We start from the raw sequence: 25297 nt of genomic DNA, 5'->3' as shown, positions 1-25297 counted from the left end.
CAAGGTGAATTGTATTTTTTTTTTTTATATATATATATATATATATATATATATATATATATATATATATATATATATAAAAATATATATAAATATATACACACACAGACAGGGTCTGTTCCAAGGGGGGGCATTGACGGCAAATTCCCGCCCAAATAAAATGCTGTGCCCCCTCCCCTCGGCAGGGAAGGCTGTGGTTAAATGAAGAAAAATAGTTTTTAATATACTAATTATTAATTAAGTGTATGAGCCGCGAGAGCTAGTGCCACCAAGTGGTGCTGCTTAAGCTCCTCACAGCCCATACGCTCCCATATAGAGGCTTCTCCTGTTTAAGCAGCCTCAGGACTCGGGAGACAATCAGGTCTTCTCACTCAGTCAGTGACATGTATCAATCTTGTGGAGACTGGAGGAGGCGTGTGTTATGCTGGCACGTGACGGAAGGCGATGGTGAAGGAGCAGCTGAGTCGCTGAGAGAACTTAGGACCTGTGACTTGTCCTGCCTGCCCCTGGAGGAGTCTGACTTACCATGTTGCCACTGACTAAACCGGTTACGGTTACGGGGTAAGTACACTAGTACTAACTTAGAAGTAGTTAAAGAAAATTCCTCCCCTATTCGAATCGTAAGCCTGCCTGGCTGTAGATAAACACTGGAGCTGGAGCAAACGCCTCCTGACCAGCCGGCTTACGATCTGATCCTGATCTCATATGTGGATGCGTGACTATTACAGTTATATTCTTCTCTTCTGAATTGTGTCTGTTTTTATTTATTGCAGGTAAAGCAGGAGTTTTGTGTGACTAAACTTTTCCTTTACCTGCAATAAATAAAAACAGACACAATTCAGAAGAGAAGAATATAACTGTAATAGTCACGCGTCAGACACAATTCAGAAGAGAGAGAATATAACTGTTACTGTAATAGCCGTCACGCATCCTCATATGAGATCAGATGGAGTTGATTCTTAAATTCTCTTTAGGGTGCATTTGCCAGTAGCCAGTATGAGAGTTGATTAAGCATAGACAGTCTTTATTAGACACTGAATAGAAAGGGTAGATTATTTACACCGAGGGCTACTCTTACTTTAAAATATAACATTTATTTAGATTATTGTGTAAGTGAATGCAAGATTATTGAGTAATGTCCATAGCGCTCCAACAGTTATATAAAGATAACTGCAAGCACTAAATGCATCTGTCAGTATGTTATGACGTATTTGTAAGACGCATCTGTAAGACAATACATACAAACTCACAGGTGCATGTGCCAGTATGTCTTGGTGTGTATGTATGTGCATCTTTAACAAATAAATATACAAGTGCATGTGCCAGTATATTATTATGGTCGGTGTATGTATGTGCATCTTTAAGAAAATATACAGGTGCATGTGCCAGTATATTATGGTATATATGTATGTGCATCTGTAAGACAATACACAGGTGCATCATGTGCCAGTATGTTATGGCATATGTGTGTACATCTACAAGACAACACACATTCGCATGTGCCAGTATGCTATAGTATGTATGTGCATATGTAAGACAATAAGGCCTATTTATCATATGTCTGTCTGACCTGATCCGACAGTGCGGATCAGGTCCGACAGACATCACTGAATGCGGAGAGCAATACGCTCTCCGTATTCAGCATTGCACCAGCAGCTCTTGTGAGCTGCTGGTGCAACGCCGCCCCCTGCAGACTCGCGGCCAATGGGCCGCTAGCAGGGGGTGTCAATCAACCCGATCGTACTCGATCGGGTTGAATTCCGGTGATTCCTGTCCTCCTCATCAGAGCAGGCAGACAGGGTTATGTAGCAGCGGTCTTTAGACCGCTGCTTCATAACTGCTGTTTCTGGTGAGCCTGCAGACTCGCCAGAAACACGGGGGCGTCAAGCTCCATTCGGAGCTTGATAGATAGACCCCAGTAAACAGATGCATATGCCGGTATGCTATAGTGTATATGTGTGTATCAAATGTATTTCCAAAGTAATATACTAACGAGAGCTCTTGTCTAAAAACAAAGTAGGTACCAGAATGTTCTTAATACTGGCATTGGCTATAATTTAAATATTAAGATGGATACACTTTCCTGCAGAATATGTAAGTCCGCTCTTATTTTGACTCTCATACATGCTTTGTAAATGTGTGCCCCCTCATGAAAAAAAATGCCCCCCCCATTTCATTTGTTCTGGAGCCGACCCTACACACACACACACATATTTATTGACGTACACTAATCAGTCCCCTCTTTTCAGACAACATTTCTAATATTCACATGTAATAATAATAAATCATAGGAGATGGAGGGTGATAGAGAATGTAATCTGTTAAATACATGTTTGTGCACAGATTATCCCACAATCAGTAATGAAGCTGACCCTGTTGTAGGTGTGTAGGATCATGAGTAAGACCATGACACTCTATTGTAAAATGATGTCTTAAACGTCTGCTACACCTTGTGTTTAGCAGTCCATTCCTTCCCCCACATATCTAATTATCTCAGCTGCAAGTTCCAGATCCTTTGGCCAAAGAAGCTGCCTCTGGGATTTGCCTGAATACCCCTCTCAGGGCATCAAGCTCCTGCGTTAGCTGCTGAATGCGGTTGCGCAGTTTTTCATTCTCTGCCATAAACTCTAGTGCACGTTGCTGAGTCTCCATATTTCTGCGTTTGGCCTTGTCACGACTCTTACGCACTGCTATGTTATTTCTCTCTCGGCGCATGCGGTACTCCAAGCTGTCCTTACTGAGACTTTTCTTACCCTTGCAGGGCAGCTCTTTCATTTGAGAAGTGGGCAACATCCCTGAGAGTGACCCCTGTGGGTAGAGAATAGTAAGCATGAGCTTTTGGTGACAGAAGATGTGGAATAAATTGGTGCAAAGAATGGAAGACGATATGGAAAGACAGAGGGGAGGAATCAGAGAATGGACCTTTGAGAAAGAACATGCAAGAAGCGAAAGAGAAATATAGACCTGTCAGCACTGGAAAATATTTGCCAAGTATCAATTTGCATATCAATCAATAATACTGCAAAAAAAAAAGATCTAATGTAAATTCTGTCATTTAGTTTGAGCTTTTATTTATTTTTTGGCAATGCTAACTTGCTCTTACAGTGAGATTCAAATATTGCAGCAATTACTCTCTTTAAATAACCCCATAAAACTATGAAATACATGACCCTATCGAATATTTTGGGGGATATTCTAATAACTCGTAAAAGGTTTTCTACTGATTTATGAACAAAAAGAATCCAATAGATTTCAAAGTTAATTTTGGTAGAACTAAGTTTTGGTAAACTAAAGGACAAGAATAAACAGGTTCCTACGGTATATTCCTTAGTGTGTTTATGTTGGCTACCCTCATTGTCATACTGAAAGCATGCTTATAGTATAGTATGATCTAAAGATTACTTTCCAAACAGTATATGATGATGGCTATAGAAATGGGTGACAAAAGGCAGAAAGAGAAATGACAGTATTAGCTGGGAAGATATGGAAAAGACAGAGGAAAATAATCAGTGTTCAGGATGTGTTAAAGGATCATTCTAGTGTAACAGTTAATTGCTCTACTTTGCTAAAGCATTTTATTTTTAAAATAAAGTATTGTCTATACAGGTGTGCCCTCGTGTCACTTTTCATGAGGTTACAGTTGGTGAGCAAATGAAAAAGTATAAGCAAATCATTGTCTATATTGTCATCTGGAGCAGAATGGGCTGTTCCAGAGCTGCAAAACTTTGGAAGATTTATTTAAAATGAAAACATTTTATTTTTACACTCGAATGCCCCTTTAAAGGACACCAAGCACCTCACCTTTAGGACTCGCAGTGCTGGGTGGGTCCCGTCAATAGATGAAGGAAGGTGCATTGCGGTCTGGCCACACTGCACAGCTTGGTACTGTAAAGAGTTACAAACAGCCCTGTGTTGTCCTCTTGTCTCTTCCTTCACAATCACCCCTCCTGACTCATAACCTCCTATCCTACGATCCTGGGCCAGTGTGGGAGGGTACCCATACAAGGATGTGGTGGGCTGCCCCTCTGGTAACATATAGGTATATGCAGCTTTCAGTCGCTCTTGTTTGAGAGGAAATAGATCAGATAGAATTTCTTCACCTGATTCAATATATGTAGATAGGTCCACAGAAGTTTCTGGTTCACAGAGGTTGCCAAGCTCTGCGTGGTTTGCCCCCAAGCGGGAATTGTAACCTGAGTTATGGCCACGTTTCTCACACTCATAATAACTGCTTTGAGACATTCTTCCACTATAGGATATCCTCTGGTCTTTTAACATACAAAATGTCTGCCTCTTCCAGAGAGCTTCTTCTTTCTCAGCAACTCTCTCCTTTTTTTGTGACTGTCTTTACCATGCCAGTGATAGAAATCTAGGAAAAAATGAATACCAAGAAGAACAGTGAGCAAGTGACGACATATCAGTGAATTGTGCACACTTTCCTTATGACCTTTCATTCAGGAAGCTGGATTTTTACAGTAACAGTAAAGCAAGCTCTGGTTGGCTGTCATCTCCCTCTAGCACTTCACTAGTGTATGCTATATCTCTTGTTTAAAATGTAAAGCCACTACCTTCTGAAATCCCTAAGCCTTGTTATGATACTCCCTCCTTATGCTTATTAGTATTGAAATAATAGCAAATGTCAAATTCATAATGTAGCTGTCCATCAGTACCTTAAAGTTAAAAGATTATTAGAATTTATGTGTAAATCACTGCCATATTCTGTAGAGCTAGGTACATGAGAATGAGTGCACTGTCACACTAATTGATGTTAAAAATAAAAGAAATATTTATACATAAAACAGACTAAACAAAATAAAAGAATACAGGAGGTAAATGGCTATGTTCTGAGGAGTTTACAGTCTACATGAGACATGTAGCAATGCTTCTTCTGTGTGATGTATTTAAAGGCTATGATTACGGCAGATTGCCGAAATGCGTAAGTTGTTTGTGCTGCGTTATGCATTGTCATATATGCTGGCTGTTTTCCTATTTTTAATTTTATTTTATTTTCAGGAATAAATGTTATGTTTTATGAGAGCAAAGTTTAAGGGTTAAAAAAAAGTTGCACCAAGCACAACATAAATACATTATCATATAAATATAAATTATTTTTTTTATAAGGGTTAAAATGTATATGGTATATGACAAGGTATTTGAAGAGCTGTAATGTGTATATACATACAGTCATGCGAAAAAGAAAATACACCCTCTTTGAATTATATGGTTTTATGTATCAGGACATAATAAAAATAATCTGGTCCTAAGTAGCTCTTAAAATTAGGTAAATACAACCTCAGATGAACAACAACACATGACATATTACACTGTGTCATGATTTATTTGTGAAAAACTAAGTACACCCTTACTGCTTCCATAGGAATTAAGAGTTTAAGTAGCAGCCAGGTGCTGCTAATCAAAAGCCCTTGATTAATTGATCATCAGCAAGTGTGACCACCTATATAAAAGCTTGGTTTGCTGGTCTGGAGCATTCAGGTGTGTGTTAACACAATGCCAAGGAGGAAAGACATCAGCAATGATCTTAGAGAAGCAATTGTTGCTGCCCATCAATCTGGGAAGGGTTATAAGGCCATTTCCAAACAATTTAAAGTCCATCATTCTACAGTGAGAAAGATTAGTCACAAGTAGAAACTGGAAAACAGTTGCAATCTTTCCAGGAGTGGACGTCCCAGCAAATTCACCACAAGGTCAGACCATGCAATGCTCAGAGAAATTACAAAAACTCTAAGAGTTACATCTCAGACTCTACAGGCCTCAGTTAGCATGTTAACGTTCATGACAGTACAATTAGAAAAAAACTGAACAGGTATGGTTTGTATGGAAGGGTTGCCAAGAGAAAGCCTCTTCTCTCTAAAAAGGACATGGCAGCACAGCTTAGGTTTTCAAAGTTGCATCTGAACCAACCACAAGACTTATGAAACATTGTCCTTTGGACAGATGAGATCAAAGTGGAGATGTTTGGCCATAATGCACAGCGCCACAAAAAAACAAACACAGCATATCAGCACAAACACCTCATACCAACTGTCAAGCATGGTGGTGGAGGGGTAATGATTTGGGCTTGTTTTGCAGCCATAGGACCTGGGCACCTTGTAGTCACTGAGTCAACCATGAACTCTGTATACCAAAGTATTCTAGAGTCAAATGGAGGCCATCTGTCCAACAGCTAAAGCTTGGCTGAAATTGGTTCATATCTATAACAGCTGCAAATCTGACTAGGGGAAAAAACAGACAATAATGGAACAGGCAAAGAATGTCAGATGTATTGCGCTATTAAAGAGATCCTACATAAAAAAGCCACCGGGATAGAGACTTTCCCCACAAAAATCTCACTATGGACAGATCAGAAAAGGTGTAAGACTGTGAGTGTGTGTACACAGACACACACACACAATCTATGGACCGGGGCTCTCAAAGCTAAATTAGTGTAGTAGTGATAAAAAGTAAATAAATATACATTTGAATAAATCTATCAATGCAAGTATAAACTAATATAGAAGGAAATAGAAAATGTACAAAAATTGTGTAGAACAAATATATATATATTTAATCCTATAGACATAGATTACGAGTTTTGCGTTATGATTGAAAAAGCAGCGTTATGGCCCATAACGCTTCATTTTCCCTAACCCTACTATTACGAGTCTTGTCGGTATAGTTGTACCGCACACCTTTTAGCCTGTCACGCAACGTCAGTACTGCACTTTTAAAAAAGTTCTTTTTCAATGGGACTCCCATAGCGCCGGTATTACGATTTTGCCTGGGAGGCCAAAAAGTAAGCGGTACACTCTATAACCACAAGATTCGTAACACTATCTAAAGTCAGTAGTTATGAGTGTAACATAAAACTCATAACTAAAGTGTTACAAAGTACACTAACACCCATAAACTACCTATTAATCCCTAAACTGAGGACCTCCCGCATCACAAACACTATAATAAATGTATTAACCCCTAATCTGCCACTCCAGACATCTCCACCACTATTAAAATGTATTAACCCCTATTCCGCCGCTCCCCGACATCGTCGCCACTATAATAAAGTTATTAACCCCTAAACCGCCACCCTCCCGCATTGCAAACACTATTTAAATATTATTAACCCCTAATCTGCCGCCCGCCCACACCGCCGCTATAATAAACCTATTAATCCCTAAACCACAAGCCCCCCACAACGAGATATACTAAAATAAACTATTAACCCCTAAACCTAAGGACCCCCTAACTTTATATTAAAATTACAATTTCCCTATCTTAAATTAAATTAAAATTTACCTGTCAAATTAAATTAATAAATTTTAAAAACTAACATTTAAACTATTATAATTATTAAACTAAAATTAAACTAACTACCAATTAAATTAAACTAAGCTACACATTTAAAAAATCCTAACACTACTCTAAAAATTACAAAAAGTACGTAATTACAATATAAATAAATAACTAAATTACAAAAAAAACATTAAATTCCGAAAAATAAGAAACAAATTATCAAAAATAAAATTGAATTACACCTAATCTAATAGCCCTATCAAAATAAAAAAGCCCCCCCAAAATAAAAAAAACCCTAGCCTACAATAAACTACTGATTGAAATATTTCAGCCAATAGGAATGCAAGGGACGCCATCTTGGATTGCGTCACTTACATTGAAGTTCCATTTTACGGTGGTGACCATATGAAGGATGCTCCGCGCCGGATGTCTTCAGGATGGACCCGCTCCACGCCGGATAGATGAAGATAGAAGATGCCGTCTGGATGAAGATTTCTTGCTGCCTGGATGAGGACTTTGCCGTCTGGATGAAGATCGAAGAGGCCGTCTAGATGAAGACTTCTTGCCACATGGATGATGACTTTGCCGGCTGGATGGATCCTTCAAGCGGGACTTCAAGAATTGTAAGTGAATCGTCAGGGGTTAGTGTTAGGTTTTTTTAAGGGTTTTTTGGGTGGGTTTTATTTTTAGTTTAGGGTCTGGACATTTAAAAGAGCAAAATGCCCTTTTAAGGGCAATGCCCATACAAATGCCCTTTTCAGGGCAATGGTTAGCTTAGTTTTTTTTAGATAGTTATTTAATTTGGGGGGGTTGGTTGTGGGGGGGGTTACTGTTGGGGGGGTGTTTGTATCTTTTTTACAGGTAAAAGAGTTGATATCTTTGGGACAATGCCCCACAAAAGGCTCTTTTAAGGGCAATTTGTAGTTTATTGTATGCTAGGGTTTTTTTATTTTGGGGGGGCTTTTTTATTTTGGTAGGGCTATTAGATTAGGTGTAATTATTTTTTATTTTTGATAATTTGTTTCTTATTTTTTGTAATTTAGTTGTTTTTTTAATGTAATTTAGTTATTTTTATTTTTAGTAATTTTAGTGTTTATTTTTTTTGTAATGTTAGGTTTTAGTGTAAGGCAGGTTAGGTTTTATTTCACAGGTAAGTTTGTATTTATTTTAACTAGGTAGTTAGTAAATAGTTAATCACTATTTACTAACTAATCTACCTAGTTAAAATAAATACAAACTTACCTGTGAAATAAAAAAATAAAAAAAACTATTAGTTATATTGTAGCTAGCTTAGGTTTTATTTCACAGGTAAGTTTGTATTTAGTTTAAAATAGGTATTATTTAGTTAATAGTTGTATTTAGTTTAGCTGTATATTAATTATGTTAAAGTTAGGGGGTGTTAGGCTTAGGGTTACGTTAGGGTTAGGGTTACGTTAGGGTTAGTGGTTAATGGATTTATTTAGTGGTAGTGATGTGGGAGGCCAGAGGTTTAGGGTTAATAACTTTAGTATAGTGGTGGCGACATCGGGAGCGGCAGATTAGCGGTTAATAATTTTATGTAGGCGGCGGCGATGTTGGGGGCGGCAGATTAGGGGTTAATAACATTATGTAGGGTCGGCGATGTTGGGGGCGGCAGATTAAGGGTTAATAACTGTATGTAGGTGGCGGGGATGTTGGGGGTGGCACATTAGGGGTGTTTAGACTCAGGGTTTATGTTAGGGTGTTAGGTTTAAACATTAGTTTTATTTTCCCCATAGACATCAATCGGGCTGCGTTATGGAGCTTTTCATTCCGTGATCGCAGGTGTTAGACTTTTTTTTGCCGGCTCTCCCCATTGATGTCTATTGGGAAATCGTGCATGAGCACATAACAGCAGCGCTTCATTTCGGTGAGGTATGGAGCTCAACGCAACCATATCGCCCACACAAGCCTGCTTTTTTAAAACTCGTAATACCAGAGCTATAGGGAGGTGAAATAACGCTAAGCAACGCTTTGCTCTATTGCTGGCCCCCTTCAGGGCATCCGTAGTTTGTGATTTGTCAGCTGTTGGAGCGGTTTGTTTGGAATTGAAGGTGAATGTTTGCAGCGAAAAGGTCCGGTAAAGAAAAGGACTCTTTATAATTTGCTTAGCCAGACACCTTAAAGACCGTATACCACAGAGATTATCGCCAAAGGAGGAAAATCCACACCAACCCGGTTTAAGTATTTCAAAGCACCTATTGTGTTTAGCAATATCGTACTTTTGAGAAGGATTCCATGTCTCACTGCAGGACCTTTGATGTTTCTATGACCAATAATACCCTCTGAAGGTTCCGGATTACCCCTGCTGTAGCCTCTCTGTTGTAGCTGTACGCTAGAGAGACTCTGTGTTTATATACATATACTATCTGATATAAGACTGTGCAATAAGGAAATCTTCTATGCTGGACTTTTATGCTGATTATTTCAACTTGGCAAGTTTCTGTTGTTGCTCTGTATAGATATCTGTGTATTTAGGCATTTGGTTGACATTATTAACTATTTTTAACAGCTGTGATTTTATGAATTTGTATGTTGTCTTTGTCTAATTTTATGCTAGCAATTATTAGTTTTGAAATATTAAATTAAGTTTATGTGACATACTAGCATTGCCTCACTATATCTATAGGATTAAATATATATATATTTGTTCTACACAATTTTTGTACATTTTCTATTTCCTTCTATATTAGTTTATACTTGCATTGATAGATTTATTCAAATTTATATTTATTTACTTTTTATCACTACTACACTAATTTAGCTTTTGAGAGCCCGGTCCATAGATTGTGTGTGTGTGTGTGTGTATACACACTCACAGTCTTACACCTTTTCCCAAATTGGTTCATGACACAGGACAATTGTCTTAAGCACACCAGCAAATCTACAACAGAATGGCTGAAAAAGAAAAGAATCAAGGTGTTGCAATGGCGCAGTCAAAGTCCACACCTCAACCGGATTGAAATGCTGTGGCAGGACCTTAAAGGGACCCGAAATATTAAACCCAAAATATTTATTTAATGATTCAAATAGAGAATACAATTTTAAACAACATTCCAATTTACGTCTATCATCTAATTTGCTTCATTCTTTAGATATCCTTTGTTGAAGAAATAGCAATACCCATGGGTAAGCCAATCACACGAGGCTTCTATGTACAGCCACCAATCAGCAGCTACTGAGTCTATCTAGATTTGCTTTTCAACAATGGATATCAATATCACAAGAATCAAGCAAATTAGATAAAAGAAGTAAATTAGAAAGTTGTTTAAAAATGTATGTTCTTTCTAAATCATTAAAGAAAAAAATTGGGTTTCATGTCCCTTTAAGAGAGCTGTGCATAAACGAATGCCTGCAAACCTCAATGAAGTGAAGCGACGTTGTAAAGAAGAGTGGGCCAAAATTCCTCCACAACGATGTGAGAGTGATAAAGTCATGCAGAAAACATTTACTTCAAGTTATTGCTGCTAAAGGTGGTGCTGCAAGCTATTGAATCATAAGATGTACTTAGTTTTTTACACATGGCTTCTCCATTTTGGCTTTATTTTTGTTAAATAAATCATGACACAGTGTAATATGTCATGTGTTGTTGTTCATCTGATGTTGTATTTACCTCATTTTAGGACCTGCTAAGGACCAGGTGATTTTTATTATGTCCTGATACCTAAAACCATATACAGTATATATGTGTGTGTATGTACATGTGAAATTATTTGTTTATATGTGTATACATTTATATACATATAAACTCATATATACACATGTATATACAGATATATACACTTTGGAGCCCTTTCTTCTCAGACACATTTTTTTTTTTTTTATATAAATTATTATTGAGGTTGTGCGAAAACAATACAACGTATATGAGACATCATATCCTTGCAACAAACATAAATGGTACATTTCAAGTTGACAACTTTTGCAAAGATAGAAAGTTAAAATTCTCCATATAAATAATCCTTTAGAAAAAAAAACACAAAAAAAAACTGGAACCTCTTTTTCTTTTCACAGACTAAAATTAGCCATTTGAGTGGTCATGGTAGGATCTGTAGGCTTAGAGTAGGTTGATAATAAGTAGTTGTAATGATAGCAAGAATGAGAATATAATTTTGCGGTGTAAATTATATGGTAGAATATGTAAATATATTGCGCTAGATACCCGAGCAATCCTGTTACGCTAGGTATGAAAAACAAGGTCAACTTTATATTGGACTGCAAGGGTTATTAGGAAAAATAAACTATAGTTAGGGTTCGGCATAGAAAAGATAAGCAGCGCAGTCAACCCTCCTATAATAGGAGGTTTATTATAGAGGGGGGGAGGAGGTGGTAGGTGGATATGATAAGTAGGATATGTAGCTTAGGAACTAAAAGGCTCATTATGGGTTGGAGAGGAGGTAGTTAAATATATGTGATAGGCAGCAAATATTAAGTAGACAGGCTGCAGTGTCACAGGGCAGTATAGTCATATATATAATCTCATGAACATATTGGTTAACAGGGGAAAATTAAAAGTAAACTGGTTACCTAGTAGGCTAATGGCATATCTGGCATAATAGAGCTTATTTCTTTATCTTACAAAACTAACATGGTTTATGTAGCACAATCAGAGTAGTAACCTAGCAGGACCAGCCCGCACCAGTAGTAGGTAGGGGAAACTATATGTCACCGCATAGTAATAGCCACTGCATCCTGTAAAACATGTTGCCAATTATGTCTCACATAAACAATAACATATAAACAGTACGACAACCGATGTGTTGGTGCAAAAAGAAAGATCCTAAAAATGCAGACCACTCACTATGCCACAACACATAAATATATCTGTTGCGTCACAATTTAGTATAGTATATTAGAGATAAACCTCAGATTATTTGTTTTTTTCTTTGAATTTGAGGAGCAGTAAAACATAATAGAAGGCACATGAAATTGCTTTTGTCATATAAAGTATTAACCTGAGGAATTTAAACATGTAGTAATAAGCCATGTAAATAAGAAAGAATCCCCCATTTAACATAATTGGATCCTTATATTTGAGAGACCAGCTTAGTAAAGTGGACCAAAAGAATGTTGAATGTCAACTAATTGTTGGTTGCAATGTGAAATGATCTACTTCTTAGGCCCCAATTTATCAAAGGTCTTGCGGACCTGATCCGACACTGCGGATCAGGTCCGCAAGACCTCGCTAAATGTGGAGAGCAATACGCTCTCCGCATTTAACATTGCACCAGCAGCTCACAAGAGCTGCTGGTGCAACTCCGCCCCCTGCAGACTCGCGGCCATTCGGCCGCCAGCAGGGAGGTGTCAATCAACCCGATCGTGCTCAGAGCAGGCGGACAGGGTTATGGAGCAGCTGTCTTTAGACCGCTGCTTCATAACTTGTGTTTCTGGCGAGTCTGAAGACTCGCCAGAAACACGGCCCTTCAAGCTCCGTACGGAGCTTGATAAATATGGGCCTTAGTGTAGGATAGTAGTGAATAACATCTTTTACTGTAAGGCATACTTGCTACCTAAAAATAAAAACAACACCAAAATGTAAAGTATAGCTATTAATTAGGCATTATAATGAAAATAGGGAGTATGGTTGTTCCACAAGTTTGTAATTTTTATGCTCTGCTATCCAGACACGGGCCCTATGTCCAAACAACAGGTAAAACAATTATATGTATAGGTGTGTGATTCCAAGTAGTTGTCCACTTAACCTCCCTGAGCTACTTGAATAATATTTTTAATGCCGATTATACTAAAATAGAGTTTTCCAAAATGAGCTATGTTTCTTTACCAATAAAAACACAGGAATATTTGCTCCTAGTTATCACTCACTTTATTATATTTACACTTGAATAACTGCTTATATTAACCTTGTACACCTGCTCTCAGATTACTTGTCTTCTCCATGTAAAATTTACCTTTGCCATTCGGCGTCCCATATTATATATTACTGCCAATGGAGCATATCTATCAAGCTCCGGATAGAGCTTGAGGCCCCGTGTTTCTGGCGAGCCTGCAGCCTCGCCAAAAACACCAGTTATGAAGCAGTGGTCTAAAGACCGCTGCTCCATAACCTGTCCGTCTACTCTGAGCAGGTGGACAGACATCGCCGCAATTCAACCCGATCGAGTACGATCGGGTTGATTGACACCTCCCTGCTGGCAGCCGATTGGCCGCGATTCTGCAGGCGGCGTTGCACCAGCAGCTCTTGTGAGCTGCTGGTGCAATGCTGAATACGGAGAGCGTATTGCTCTCCGTATTCAGCGAGGTCTGCCGGACCTGATCCGCACTGTCGGATCAGGTCCGCCAGACTTTGATAAATAGAGGCCAATATATCTTTATATATAAACATTCATCTATTTCTACTCTCCAAAGTATTTACACCAGGGTTGTCAAATATATATCCTGAAAAAAGGTTTTGGAATATTCCTCTGCGCTGAGCTTCTAATTGACTTGCCTTGGTTCAACCAGGGATAGCTGCCTACTGCCCTCAAAGATCTACACTATTTTGCTACCCAGATGTATATTGTTGTGTGTTATAACCAGTGGTTGGATTCAGCAGGTTCTCACCAGTTCCTAAGAAACTGTTCTTAAAATGTAAAACGTGTATAGGTTCTGTATTATAGAGAAGTTAGAGAACCTGGTGCTAAAATTTCAGCCTTTGACCATTGGTTATAACCCTATAGTTGTGTTAGCAATACAAGCAACTCAGCCATTCTTGTATATCTATTATATGTATATTTAACTTTTAAAATGAACACGTTTTTGCTCATAGTGTCCACAGATATTTGCTCATTCCGCGTGAGCCTCCCTATGTCTACACAGACAATGAGATCAGATCTTTTTTTATATCTCTCCATAAAATATATATAATGCTACTGGACCTATCCAATTTATACAATTACCATAGCAATCCCCTAACATGCTCAGGGTAATGAGATAACTTCTTTGAAAAATGAGGCATCCTCTTTTAAAGTAGGAGCCTTATATGCAGGTTTATTTTGTCAGGCATTCATTTGAAGGCTACCCATTGTTACTGTAGCATCTTGTAGACATTTACAGTTCATGCATCAACCAAAGGAAATCTAAAGGTTTAGTCAAACCTATTATGGAAAAAGAGGAAATTCTAATGCAGTTACATGCCCTAATCCATGAGAGCACGTCATTTTTACATTACTGACATTAGCTAACTATGGACTAGATTACAAGTGGAGCACAAATTTTCCCATTTGTGGGCACATGATAATTAACCAGCCATTACAAATGATAGCAATTAGCGCTCAGAAAATTAACCAGAGATCAGATCTCTGGTTAATTTTCTAAAAGTGCCCCAAATGCCCCCAAAATAAAGGGTCTTTTAGTTTTTTTTAAAGGGATATACTTTCTTAAAAAAAAAAAAAAGACTGATGAAATCCATGTTCTTGGTCTCCTTTGCTGTAGCCTGTGCTCTAAGCTAACCAATCACCATGGAAAATGTTACAGGCTCACTACAGTATGGAATGAAACCTGAATAAATAATGTATGTATATGGAATTGTTGTTTTATTTTCTTAAATGGTTAGAAAGATCAAAATTTAAAGGGACATGCAACCCAAATTTTTTCTTTCATGATTTAGAAATTGCATGCAATTTTAAACAACTTTCTAATTTACTTCTATGATCTATTTTGCTCCATTATCTTGATATCCTTTGCTGAAAAGCATATCTAAATATGCTTAGTAGTTGCAGATTGGTGACTGCACATAGAAGCCTCATCGGATTGGCTCACCCATGTGCATTGTTATTTCTTCAGCAAAGGATATCTAAAGAATGAAGTAAATTAGATAATAGAAGTAAATTGGAATGTTGTTTAAAATTGTATTCTCTACCTGAATCATGAAAGAAACATTTTGGGTTTAGTGTCCCTTTAAATGAGCATGAGTACATTTCAGTTTTAAATGGAAACATTTTTGCAATATAATTACATTAGCAAAAATGCTTCTAGTCAAAGTTGTTACTGTTTTCCTGCGACATATGCACATATGCTGTGAGTGCCAGTGCACTAGTATTCAAACACTGCACCTTTTTAGAGAGTCAGCAGTAGCTTGTATGACACAAATTAAAGGGACATTATACACTAGATTCTTCTTTGCATAAATGTTTTGTAGATGATCCGTTTATATAGCCCATACAGGGTTTTTTATTTTTTTTAAATGTATAGTTTTGCTTATTTTTAAATAACATTGCTCTGATTTTCAGACTACTAACCAAGCCCCAAAGTTTTAGAAGAATACTGATGTATTCCTCCTCCACCTTGCTCCTGTTTGTGTATAGAGTATTTTCAAATGCAGAGGAAGGGGGGGGGTGTCTGGTATTTAGCCACTTTCCCTGGGCGTTTCAGTTAACCTTTTTAACAGAGCTAAACTGGGAGCTTCTAAATAAGTTTTTAAATGGTTTTATACTGGATTATTATATCAGTATCTGTGCATCTTATTCTTTATATTAATGTATATTACATGCAGTTATATGAAAATTGGTGTATACTGTCCCTTTAAGTCTTCACACTACCGCCAGCTCTCAGCTTGAATACTGGTGCATGGGCCCACACAGCATATGTGTGTATGATGCTGAAAAATAAAAATAACTTGCTAGAAGCTATTTTTGCTGGTGAAAGTTTATTGCAAAATATTTCTATTTCAAACTGAAATACACCTATGTACATTTAAATTTTTGCCTTTCTATCCCTTTAATTAAACACTTTACTGGTAGATTAGATGCTGAATTAAATGTAACTCCAATGCTTTTTTATCTCAATCCCTAGGATTGAATTGCAGGTATTGATGCAATATGAGCGTATCCTCCCTAATCCAATGCTAATGTGTTATGAAACTCTTGTTTTGTTGAGGAATAGGTTCAGGAATGACTATTGCAAACGGAAAGACAGGGCTGTAAATCCACATAGCTATACAAAGAGGGTTATATATTATTATTATTTTTATTTATAATGTGCCAACAAATTGCACAGCACTATACAGATGGTAGAATACATAAAGAAGAGACAGGGATATACAAAACAAGCTCTATATATCTAGTTTGTAATAACCATCCAGTTAATCTATTCACCCTCTATTTCTACTCCTCAGAGACTTTTTATTTGTATATTTGGAATTATTGAAGCACTACCTATTGTTATTTATGTGTGATATTTAGTACAACTATTGATTTAAAGTATTAATTTAATTGATCTATTGTTCATTATACACCTCACTAGGTCTGATATATTGTTATCATTTAGGGCGCCCCCTATTATATAAGAAAAATAATCTATTCTGTTATATACTCCTGCTGCATATATACCCTGTATCTCTAAAGCATGTTTTCCCACCACCTTCATATTGGGTTGTCAACTGTGCTCCATAAAAATACCAAACGACACGGGTGGTAGCTGTGGTCACACAATGTCCCCACAAAAGCTCAGCCTTAGTCCCCACCCTTGATCCCATCACTGAGCTGTTATGTTATCCCCTTTGTTGCCAGTAACACAGATATTCAGTAGTGATTTGACCCCCTTGACTTCCAGGAGCACAAACCCAGCAATGATTTAACACCCCCATGGTTTCCTATAACACATATAATGCACAGTTACTTCTTTTTGAAACATAATTGTAATGCATAGAGGCCTAGAAGGCCCTTCATATTTAGCTGACACTCAGGGGACTTTAAAAATACTTGACATTTAAGTGTCCAGTATTGTTGTGAAGATTTTCCTAGACAGCGGCTAAAATACTGAACTGTCTGGTTGAATACTGAACACACCTCAAAACCCTACATATTTACCAGAATATACTTGCTGCTTGAGGAGAAATGCAGACGTTTTAAGACTTAAGTGTTGCAAGATATTTTTATGATTCAGTCATATACCGTAATCTAGTGAGAAGTGGGAATCTGAATGGCAGGCCGCCTAAAAGTGTAAAATGAAGAAAAAAAGCCTCTCTATAGTACTTATTTTGCCATATCAGAATAGCCATATTACTACACATAAACTGATATCAGTTGATAAACTTACAGTAAAAAAAATCATCCCCCCACCCTTCATCATAGGTTGATTGTTGATTCAGATTATTATTATTATTTATTTATTTATTTATTTTTATCTTTCTACTCATTTGGGTTCTTTATTGTTTATTTCTAATTTTATTTCAATAGCCACTGAATATAAGAATGAGAGTAACTTTCATACTTCTATGTAAATCCCTTTCTTTTCTTTTAAAAACCACTAATGAAAAGAATGAGATGCAGAGCAAAATATCAAGCCTACCCTCACCTTTAGCAGTCAGCTACATCGGTAGGAGTTCTGTATGCCTATATTGGGCCAGATTACAAGTGGAGCGCTAATGAAGCATCCCACTCGAGCATTAACTCTGCTAGAATTTCGGTTTTTTTCGCTGGTCGGGTTGCGCTCGTATTATGAGATGAATGTAAAAGTTTTAACTTGTGCACTATGAGTGCAAAAAGGTCGAATATTGTGTGCTCGTTCACGTATTCCACAACAGAAGTCAATGGAGAAAAAAAAAAAGTGGGAAAAAAACCTAACACTCTACTTGCAAGCAAACCCGATCCCATATTCTCATGTGCGCTAACCCGACAACCAAATATGAATATTCCACATTCCAATGTTCTTCACATAGATACATATATCTACATACATCTGATGGTTTGTTGGTAGAATATAAATCTATACCTATATATATATAGATGATTTTATTTTTATATATATATATATATATATATATATATATATATATATATATATATATATATATATATATATATATATATATATATGTATAGATATATACAAATATATATAGGAATATCTATTTAGAAATACTTAGAACATGTTCTGCTATGTGTAGAAGATTGGAATGTGAAATATTTACAGTAAATACATAGTTAAAACCTGTATTAAATATGAATATTGCATAAATATGCTTTTACATGTTTTCATCTACTTACTGTAACTGCAAAGGGCTCCCATGCACTTATAAATATATGTCTAGATATGTATACATTTGTATGTAAGTGTTTATATGTGAATATATGTCTGTAAATACATATATACACATATAAACACATAAATACATATGTACACACATAACACACACACACACATATATATATATATATATATATATATATATATACACACATATATATATATACACATACATACATATACATCTTTACAGATGTTTATGTATGTATCTCAATGTTAAAGCCCTTTGTCTGCCTTTTTTCCCTAACATCTGAGATCTCATAATCTCATAATTTTTATTAGATGGTGTTATTATGAGTGTAAATGTACTTTGTAATGTATTTTTCACATGTTTTGTGCCACTTTTTTGTTTCACAAAACAGTTAACCAGAGCTCTGAGAACGAACTAATCATTCTAGCGTAAATCGCTATAAACCCGATGAGCGTAAACACCCGCGATAAACCCCTTATTCCTTGCGCACAAACGTTAGCACTCCATTCGTAATCTGGCCTATAGAGGTCTATGGGATCCCAGCCCAGTACCTCACAGTAATGTTGTGCAACCACGTGCTGCACATAATATATTTGGGGTGACATACAATTCCAGTGAAAGTTCTGTTAAACATATGGTTCAGAGACAAAGAAAGGATTTAGCAAAGTTATACTCAAATTAAAAATGAGTTGAGGTCTGCTATTTCACTCATTTGCTTTAAATTGAATAAACCTAATATAATGCTGAGAATACATTTCAATAGTTAAAGGGACAGTGTACTGTAAAATTGGTTCCCACTAAAAGGGACATGAAACCCAAAAATTGTATATCATGATTCAGATAGAAAATACAATTTATAATTTACTTCTATTATCTAATTTGTTTCATTTTCTTGGTATCATTTGTTGAATGAGCAGCAATGCACTACTGGTTTCTAACTGAACACAAGGGTGAGCCAATGACAATTGGTATATATATGCAGCCGCCAATCAGCAGCTAGAACCTAGATTATTTGCTGCTCCTGAGCTTTCCTAGATAAATCTGTCAGCAAAGGATAACAAGAGAAGGAAGCAAATTAAATAATAGGAGTAAATTGTAAAGGTGTTTAAAATTGTATTATGTATCTGAATCATAAAAGAAAATATTTGGGTTTCATGTCCCTTTAATGTGTTTCCAATTACTTGTTATACCAGCTGCAGAGTTTAAAATGTATGGTAAAAAATTTATTTAGGTCTTTTTTGGATATGAAATAGTTTTTTTCTGTTAATTGAAACCACAACCCAATACAATTGATTGAGCTTGTCAGACGTCTATCTTATCTGTCTAATTATTTACACAAAGTCTTCCTTATCTAATTTATTACTGTTTACTCAAATGACAGTACTTAGAAAGAACAATGGAAGATTAACATTTTAGTACTTCTCTATCATAGCTCCCACTAGGAGCATTATTTAATCTAAAGCTTTTTGTTTACAAAGGTTTCTTGTAACCAGAACTTAAAGGGCCACTAAACCCAAAATCTTTATTTCATGATTCAGATAGAACATAAAAATTTAAACAACATTACAATTTACTTTTATTATTTATTTTACTTCATTTTTTAGATATACTTAGTTGAAGAAAAAGCAATGCACATTAGTGAGCCAATCACACAAGACTTCTATCTGCAGCAACCAATAAGCAGCTACTGAGAATATCTAGATATGCTTTTCAGCAAAGAATATCAAGAGAATATAACAAATGAGATAGTAGAAGTAAATTAGAAAGATGTTTAAAATTGCATTCTCTTTCGAAATCATGAAAGAAAAAATTTTGGGTTCATGTCCCTTTAAAGTGATATGACACCCAAAAAAATTATTTTGTGACTAAGACAGAGCATACAATTTTTAAAAAGTTTCCAATTTACTACAAAATTGCTGCCATATAGTGCTCAAGAAATGGACTGGCTCCTAACCTTATGTGCCTGCTTTTCAACAAAAGATACCAAGAGAATGAAGACAAATGATAATAGAAGTAAATAAGAAAGTTGTTTAAAATTGTATGCTCTATCTAAATCATGAAATAAAAGTTTTGGGTTTCATATCCCTTTAAGTACAGACGTTTTTAGTATATGTGGGGAAACAACAAGGAAAATCAGCTATTTCAGATGAGAAAATAAAGGTATAGGATCTACTTCTAGACAATTTATTATGCTTTAGTAGGTAAAATGGATCATTGGGAACACATTATAGGCCAGAAAATATTTGTGTACACTATCCCTTTAAGAATATTTTATGTTTGGGTGGAGATGATGGTTAACTATATATCAGGTAATTTATTGAAATTTTGAATGTCCTAATGTATTCTTCTTCTATATTTATTAATGCGATGCTTGTTAGCTTATAAACTATATTATTTTAAATGTAAATTATCTTTTGTTTAACAAAAATTAGTAGTACTCTAAATTTACTTTGTACATTTTCTATTTTGTCATATTCCATTCTATACAGTGAGATTCCCTACTATGAATTCTGTTCTTATTACATAAATATCTCTGTTCCAAAGCAATTTGTAAAATTCAATAAAATTCCAAAAAACATTTTTAGGATGATACTTTAGCTACGTTGGACAAGACTTTTATATATAATCCATTAAAATCCTTCCTGCATGTGTAATTTGTTATATGGTTATTCATGACTAACTGCCTTATAGTAACACCCTGTATATCTACCATATTTAAAAGCTACATAATCTGCTCTGTTTTTTAACCCTTAAAGGGACCCTGAACCCAAATTTTTTCTTTTGTGATTCAGATAGATCATGAAATTTTAAGCAACTTTCTAATTTATTTCTATTAGCAAATGTTCTTTATTCTCTTGGTATCTTTATTTGAAATGCAAGAATGTAAGTTTAGATGCCGGCCCATTTTTGGTGAACAACCTAGGTTGTCCTTGCTGACTGGTGGATAAATTCCACCAAAATTGATAATAGGAGTAAATTAGAAAGTTGCTTAGAATTGCATGTTCTATCTGAATCACAAAATAATTTTTTGGGTTCAGTGTCCCTTTAACCCTACATATTAATTATTTGCCTTGCAATCTTCTATGGAAGTTCATATGCTGTTCTAACTTTCCTTAGATCAGGGATGGCTGGCTGGTGGCTTGAGGGCTTCATCCAGCCCTCTGCCCTAGTTTTTGTGGTCCCCGAAAAAGAAGCAGAACTAATAATGTATGTAATTATTTTTGTGGCACCAGAAAAAAGTGGAACTAAAAATGTGCACTTTGGGGTGACCACAAATTTAAAAAAGCCCTCTGGAGAACAGCAGATTAGGGGTACCCTGCAACCTTATATAAAGCCACTGGACTATTGTAGGAATTACAGTATTTATTTAATAGCCATACATTTATATGTGGCCCTTAAAGGGATATGAAAAACAACATTTTTCTTTTGTGATTCAGCATACAATTTAAAAAAAAAATTCTAATTTACTTCTATTATAAAATTTGCTTTGCTTCTATTGTCACTACATGCCAATAAATCGTGCTGCCATATAATTCTCCAGACACGTGCACGGTCCCGAGCTTACGTTCAACAAAATATACCAAGAGAAGGAAATAAATTGTTACTGGCTTAGATATCTACACTGTGTTAAATTCCTCATTCTCTATTTACTCTGTGTTGTAATCTTCGTGTATATCAACTTATGTTTTTGACCGTAGATATGTTATGTTTATATTACGTTTATATTAATTTATTATGCGCTATAACCTCTGTTTTCTGCCTAGAGTTTAGTTAGTTTAATCATGAATGAATCTTCAATAACATACGTTTAAAATTCTTCAGAATGACATCTAAGACTATACTGTGTTAAGCCAAAAGTAATGCCAATAAAGGTACAATTTAAACTGTTAGGCCAAATATTCTGGGTATAACCCTTTTAATGTGTATTTAAATAGTTTCCTTATAATAGACATACAATAGAAATACTATTTAACAGTATTACAAAATGATTGGTGTTGAACTTTTTCATATCTGCATGTGTGGTCATTTTTCAGTTTATATGTTGTTTTTTTGTAATCGATGATAGAGATCACATTTGTGATAGCCTTGCATTCAATGAGTTTTGAAATTGGATACATATATCACTAAATACTAAAACTGTTTACTGTATAGGACATTGTTTTAAATTCCAGAACAAACAACAAATTATGCAATTGAATTTGAGAATAAAAGGGTATTTTTGAATTATGAGGTGGTATGATCTATGTGTTTAAGATACAATGGATATCTGTGTGAGTGCAGTTTATGTTTATTTGTGAGGTGTAGGTGTATATGTTTTCAGTTTATCTGGTTGTGAATATATTGGCCATGCAGTGTGTGTATTTGAGTGAATATGTTTGCCATAAATAGATTCACCTAACAGTGTAAATATTGTTATATTTTGATATTTGTACATATATTTTCATAACACTATATCTGTGAATTTAATTACATAATAGTGGGTGTGAAAATATTTCTTGTGCATGTAAATGTGTGAATATGTTTAATGTATGTGTGTGCGCGCGCATTTGTCATATGTGCTTGTGTGTGAATATATTTGTAGTACATGGTGTGTGTGTGTGTATTTATTATATTTGTGTGTATATATTTGTGCACTGTTTGTAGTGTGTGTTTTCATATCTGTACTTTATAATATTCTATATATTTTTAGCATGTGTTTTGTCTGTATATATAAAGAATGTATCCTTATTTCTTTGTTTGTGAATGTATTTGCGTGTACTAGTTACCTGGGTCAAGAGGTGTCTGTACCCACTCACTGTCCCTCCTCTCAGTCAGACTGCTGCCTCTTCAGCAGATGTGATGCTAGGGTCACTGTAACATACCTGTGAATGGGTGCAGGTCTGAACTAGTGATGCTAGAGGAAGGGGGACACCACTTTTGTCACTATGTCACCTCCCTTTGGCTAAGAGTCCGCTCCCCTTCAACCTCTCCCCCCCTCCCTTACAATGCTGCTCATCAGGAAGACAAGAGATTTCCCAATGGGGCTGGTGCAATCCTACTACTGCTATCAGTTTATCAGCAACTATCACCTGTCCGCCACAGTGGCCAGTAACGGCTCCTACAGAGGGTCATTATAAAGATTAACCCCTTGCCAGCAGCTAAGCAGTGTAAAAGGACGGTTTATGAGAGAGAGCTGAACAAGGACACCAGTTTAATAACACAGAGTAATGGACTCTAGCTTATCATGTCAGATAAATAAGTTTATTTAAATAGCTTATACATTACTGTGCAATTAAGGCAAATATGTTTTATATTTTTCATCCAACTCATCATTTGGGGTCCCACCAAAGAAGAAACACATATATATGAGTATAAATATCTAATTATCATCCATTTCATACAAAAAAAACAATAAGCTGTAATACTTTGTGAAACACACTATCTTAGGTTATAAAGAAAAACATGCTTCTTTGTCTCTTTAAATGAGACTAAAACTTCATTTCAATTGCCCATATAGGGCTAGATTACAAGTAGTGTGGTAATGTTGTTGTGCACAATATTAAAATATTGTGTCATTGTTAAATTGCCTGAGTATTACTAGTTGAAAGTAAATGCGACCGCACACGCACAAACTAAATATGCGCTCGTCGGGTTAGCACAATTGAAAATTTTGTATAAAGAGTTATGGCTAAAATTAAAGTTGCATTACACACTACATAAATACATTAAAATTAACAGTTACACTCATATATACACTATCTAATAAAAAATTATTCACATAAATATTTAAAAAAGCTATAAGGGTTCAAAAATATATGGTATAGGACAAGGTATTTGAATGGAAAGGGCTATAATGTATAAATACATGTACATGTGTATGTATATATGCATATGTATATATGTGTATACATGTGTATTTATGTTTATATGGGTATTTATGTATATACATTCATATATACACATATGAACACATGTATACACATATATATTTGCAAATATACTTTGGAGCCCTTTCCACTTAAATACCTGAAAATAAGAAAAATCCTTTTTAATACATTTTAATATTTAACAATGTGTTTTACTTTGTATGTACTGTAAATATTTTACATGCAAATGTTCTTCAAGTAGGGGAAAATGTTCTATGCATTTATAGATATACCTATTCATTTATATATAAATTGCTAGATAGATAGATAGATAGATAGATAGATAGATAGATAGATACATACATACATATATATATATATATATATATATATATATATATATATATATATATATATTACAAAAAATACATCAGATATATAGAAATATATATATTTTTTTAAAAAGAACATTTTCTTCTATGTGAAAAATGTTTTAATGTAAAATATTCATAACTACCTTCGGGTTGGCATTAAAGATTTAACACCTGTCGGGTGAGCGCGCAAGCAAACATTTTACTTTCATGTTGTAAAACGTGCGCTAACCTGCGCACGTTAAATGTTTATTTCTGACTGTTTTTGCTCATGAGCGAAAGCACTAAATCGTGTGTCACTGGCAATCTTGCCCATAGTATTTAGTTTTGCAAAATAAAAAATAAAAACTTCCGAGTTCAAAGCCTAACCCTGATATCCTCAGCATAATGGTGGTGTAAACCAAAAGATTGAGGTGTTTCCCTGTAGAACTGCCACTGGTCCCTGGACTGCAAAACAATGCAAATCACCAGCGAGTTCCCAGTAGTGTAGGATATGTATTTCATATTTCTTTCAACAAAGGATACCAAGAAAACAATGCAAGTTTAATAGTAGAAATTTATTGAAAATTAAGTTTAATTTTGATTTTCCTATCCCTAAATGTTATTCTATATTTAGAGCAGGGAACCTACTAAGTTATCATACAAAGCAAGGTTAGTTTATATTTTTCCATTTATTTGCTTATCCCCTGATGCACAATCCTGTTAGAAATATGGAAACACTCAATAGGAGCTGGTGTCTCAAAAAAAGTACAAATAAAAAGATTGTGCAAAATTTG

At 35.5% G+C, this 25297-nt stretch overlaps 1 protein-coding gene across 1 annotated transcript; it reads right to left on the bottom strand.

Annotated features, from left to right (window-relative positions):
* Window positions 1-67: 67 nt before the first annotated feature.
* Window positions 68-23183, bottom strand: CEBPE (CCAAT enhancer binding protein epsilon). The gene is made up of 3 exons (XM_053700587.1): window positions 23071-23183; window positions 3802-4369; window positions 68-2808 (listed from the first exon to the last, which is right to left on the bottom strand). Exons 2-3 carry the CDS (start codon window positions 4276-4278, stop codon window positions 2494-2496), a joined length of 792 nt encoding a protein of 263 aa, XP_053556562.1. The 5' UTR covers window positions 4279-4369; window positions 23071-23183; the 3' UTR covers window positions 68-2493.
* Window positions 23184-25297: the final 2114 nt, after the last annotated feature.

This window comes from Bombina bombina, chromosome 2 (genome assembly GCF_027579735.1).
Source record: "Bombina bombina isolate aBomBom1 chromosome 2, aBomBom1.pri, whole genome shotgun sequence".
NCBI classification, from domain to species: Eukaryota; Metazoa; Chordata; class Amphibia; order Anura; family Bombinatoridae; genus Bombina; species Bombina bombina.
This window is presented reverse-complemented; position numbering and strand designations above follow the sequence as displayed.

Coding starts and splice junctions, on each gene's coding strand:
- CEBPE (XM_053700587.1), bottom strand. CDS start 4,278: ATGTTAAAAGACCAGAGGATATCCTATAGTGGAAGAATGTCTCAAAGC. Junction 2,809..3,801: donor CAGCACTGCGAGTCCTAAAG/GTGAGGTGCTTG, acceptor CTCTACCCACAG/GGGTCACTCTCAGGGATGTT.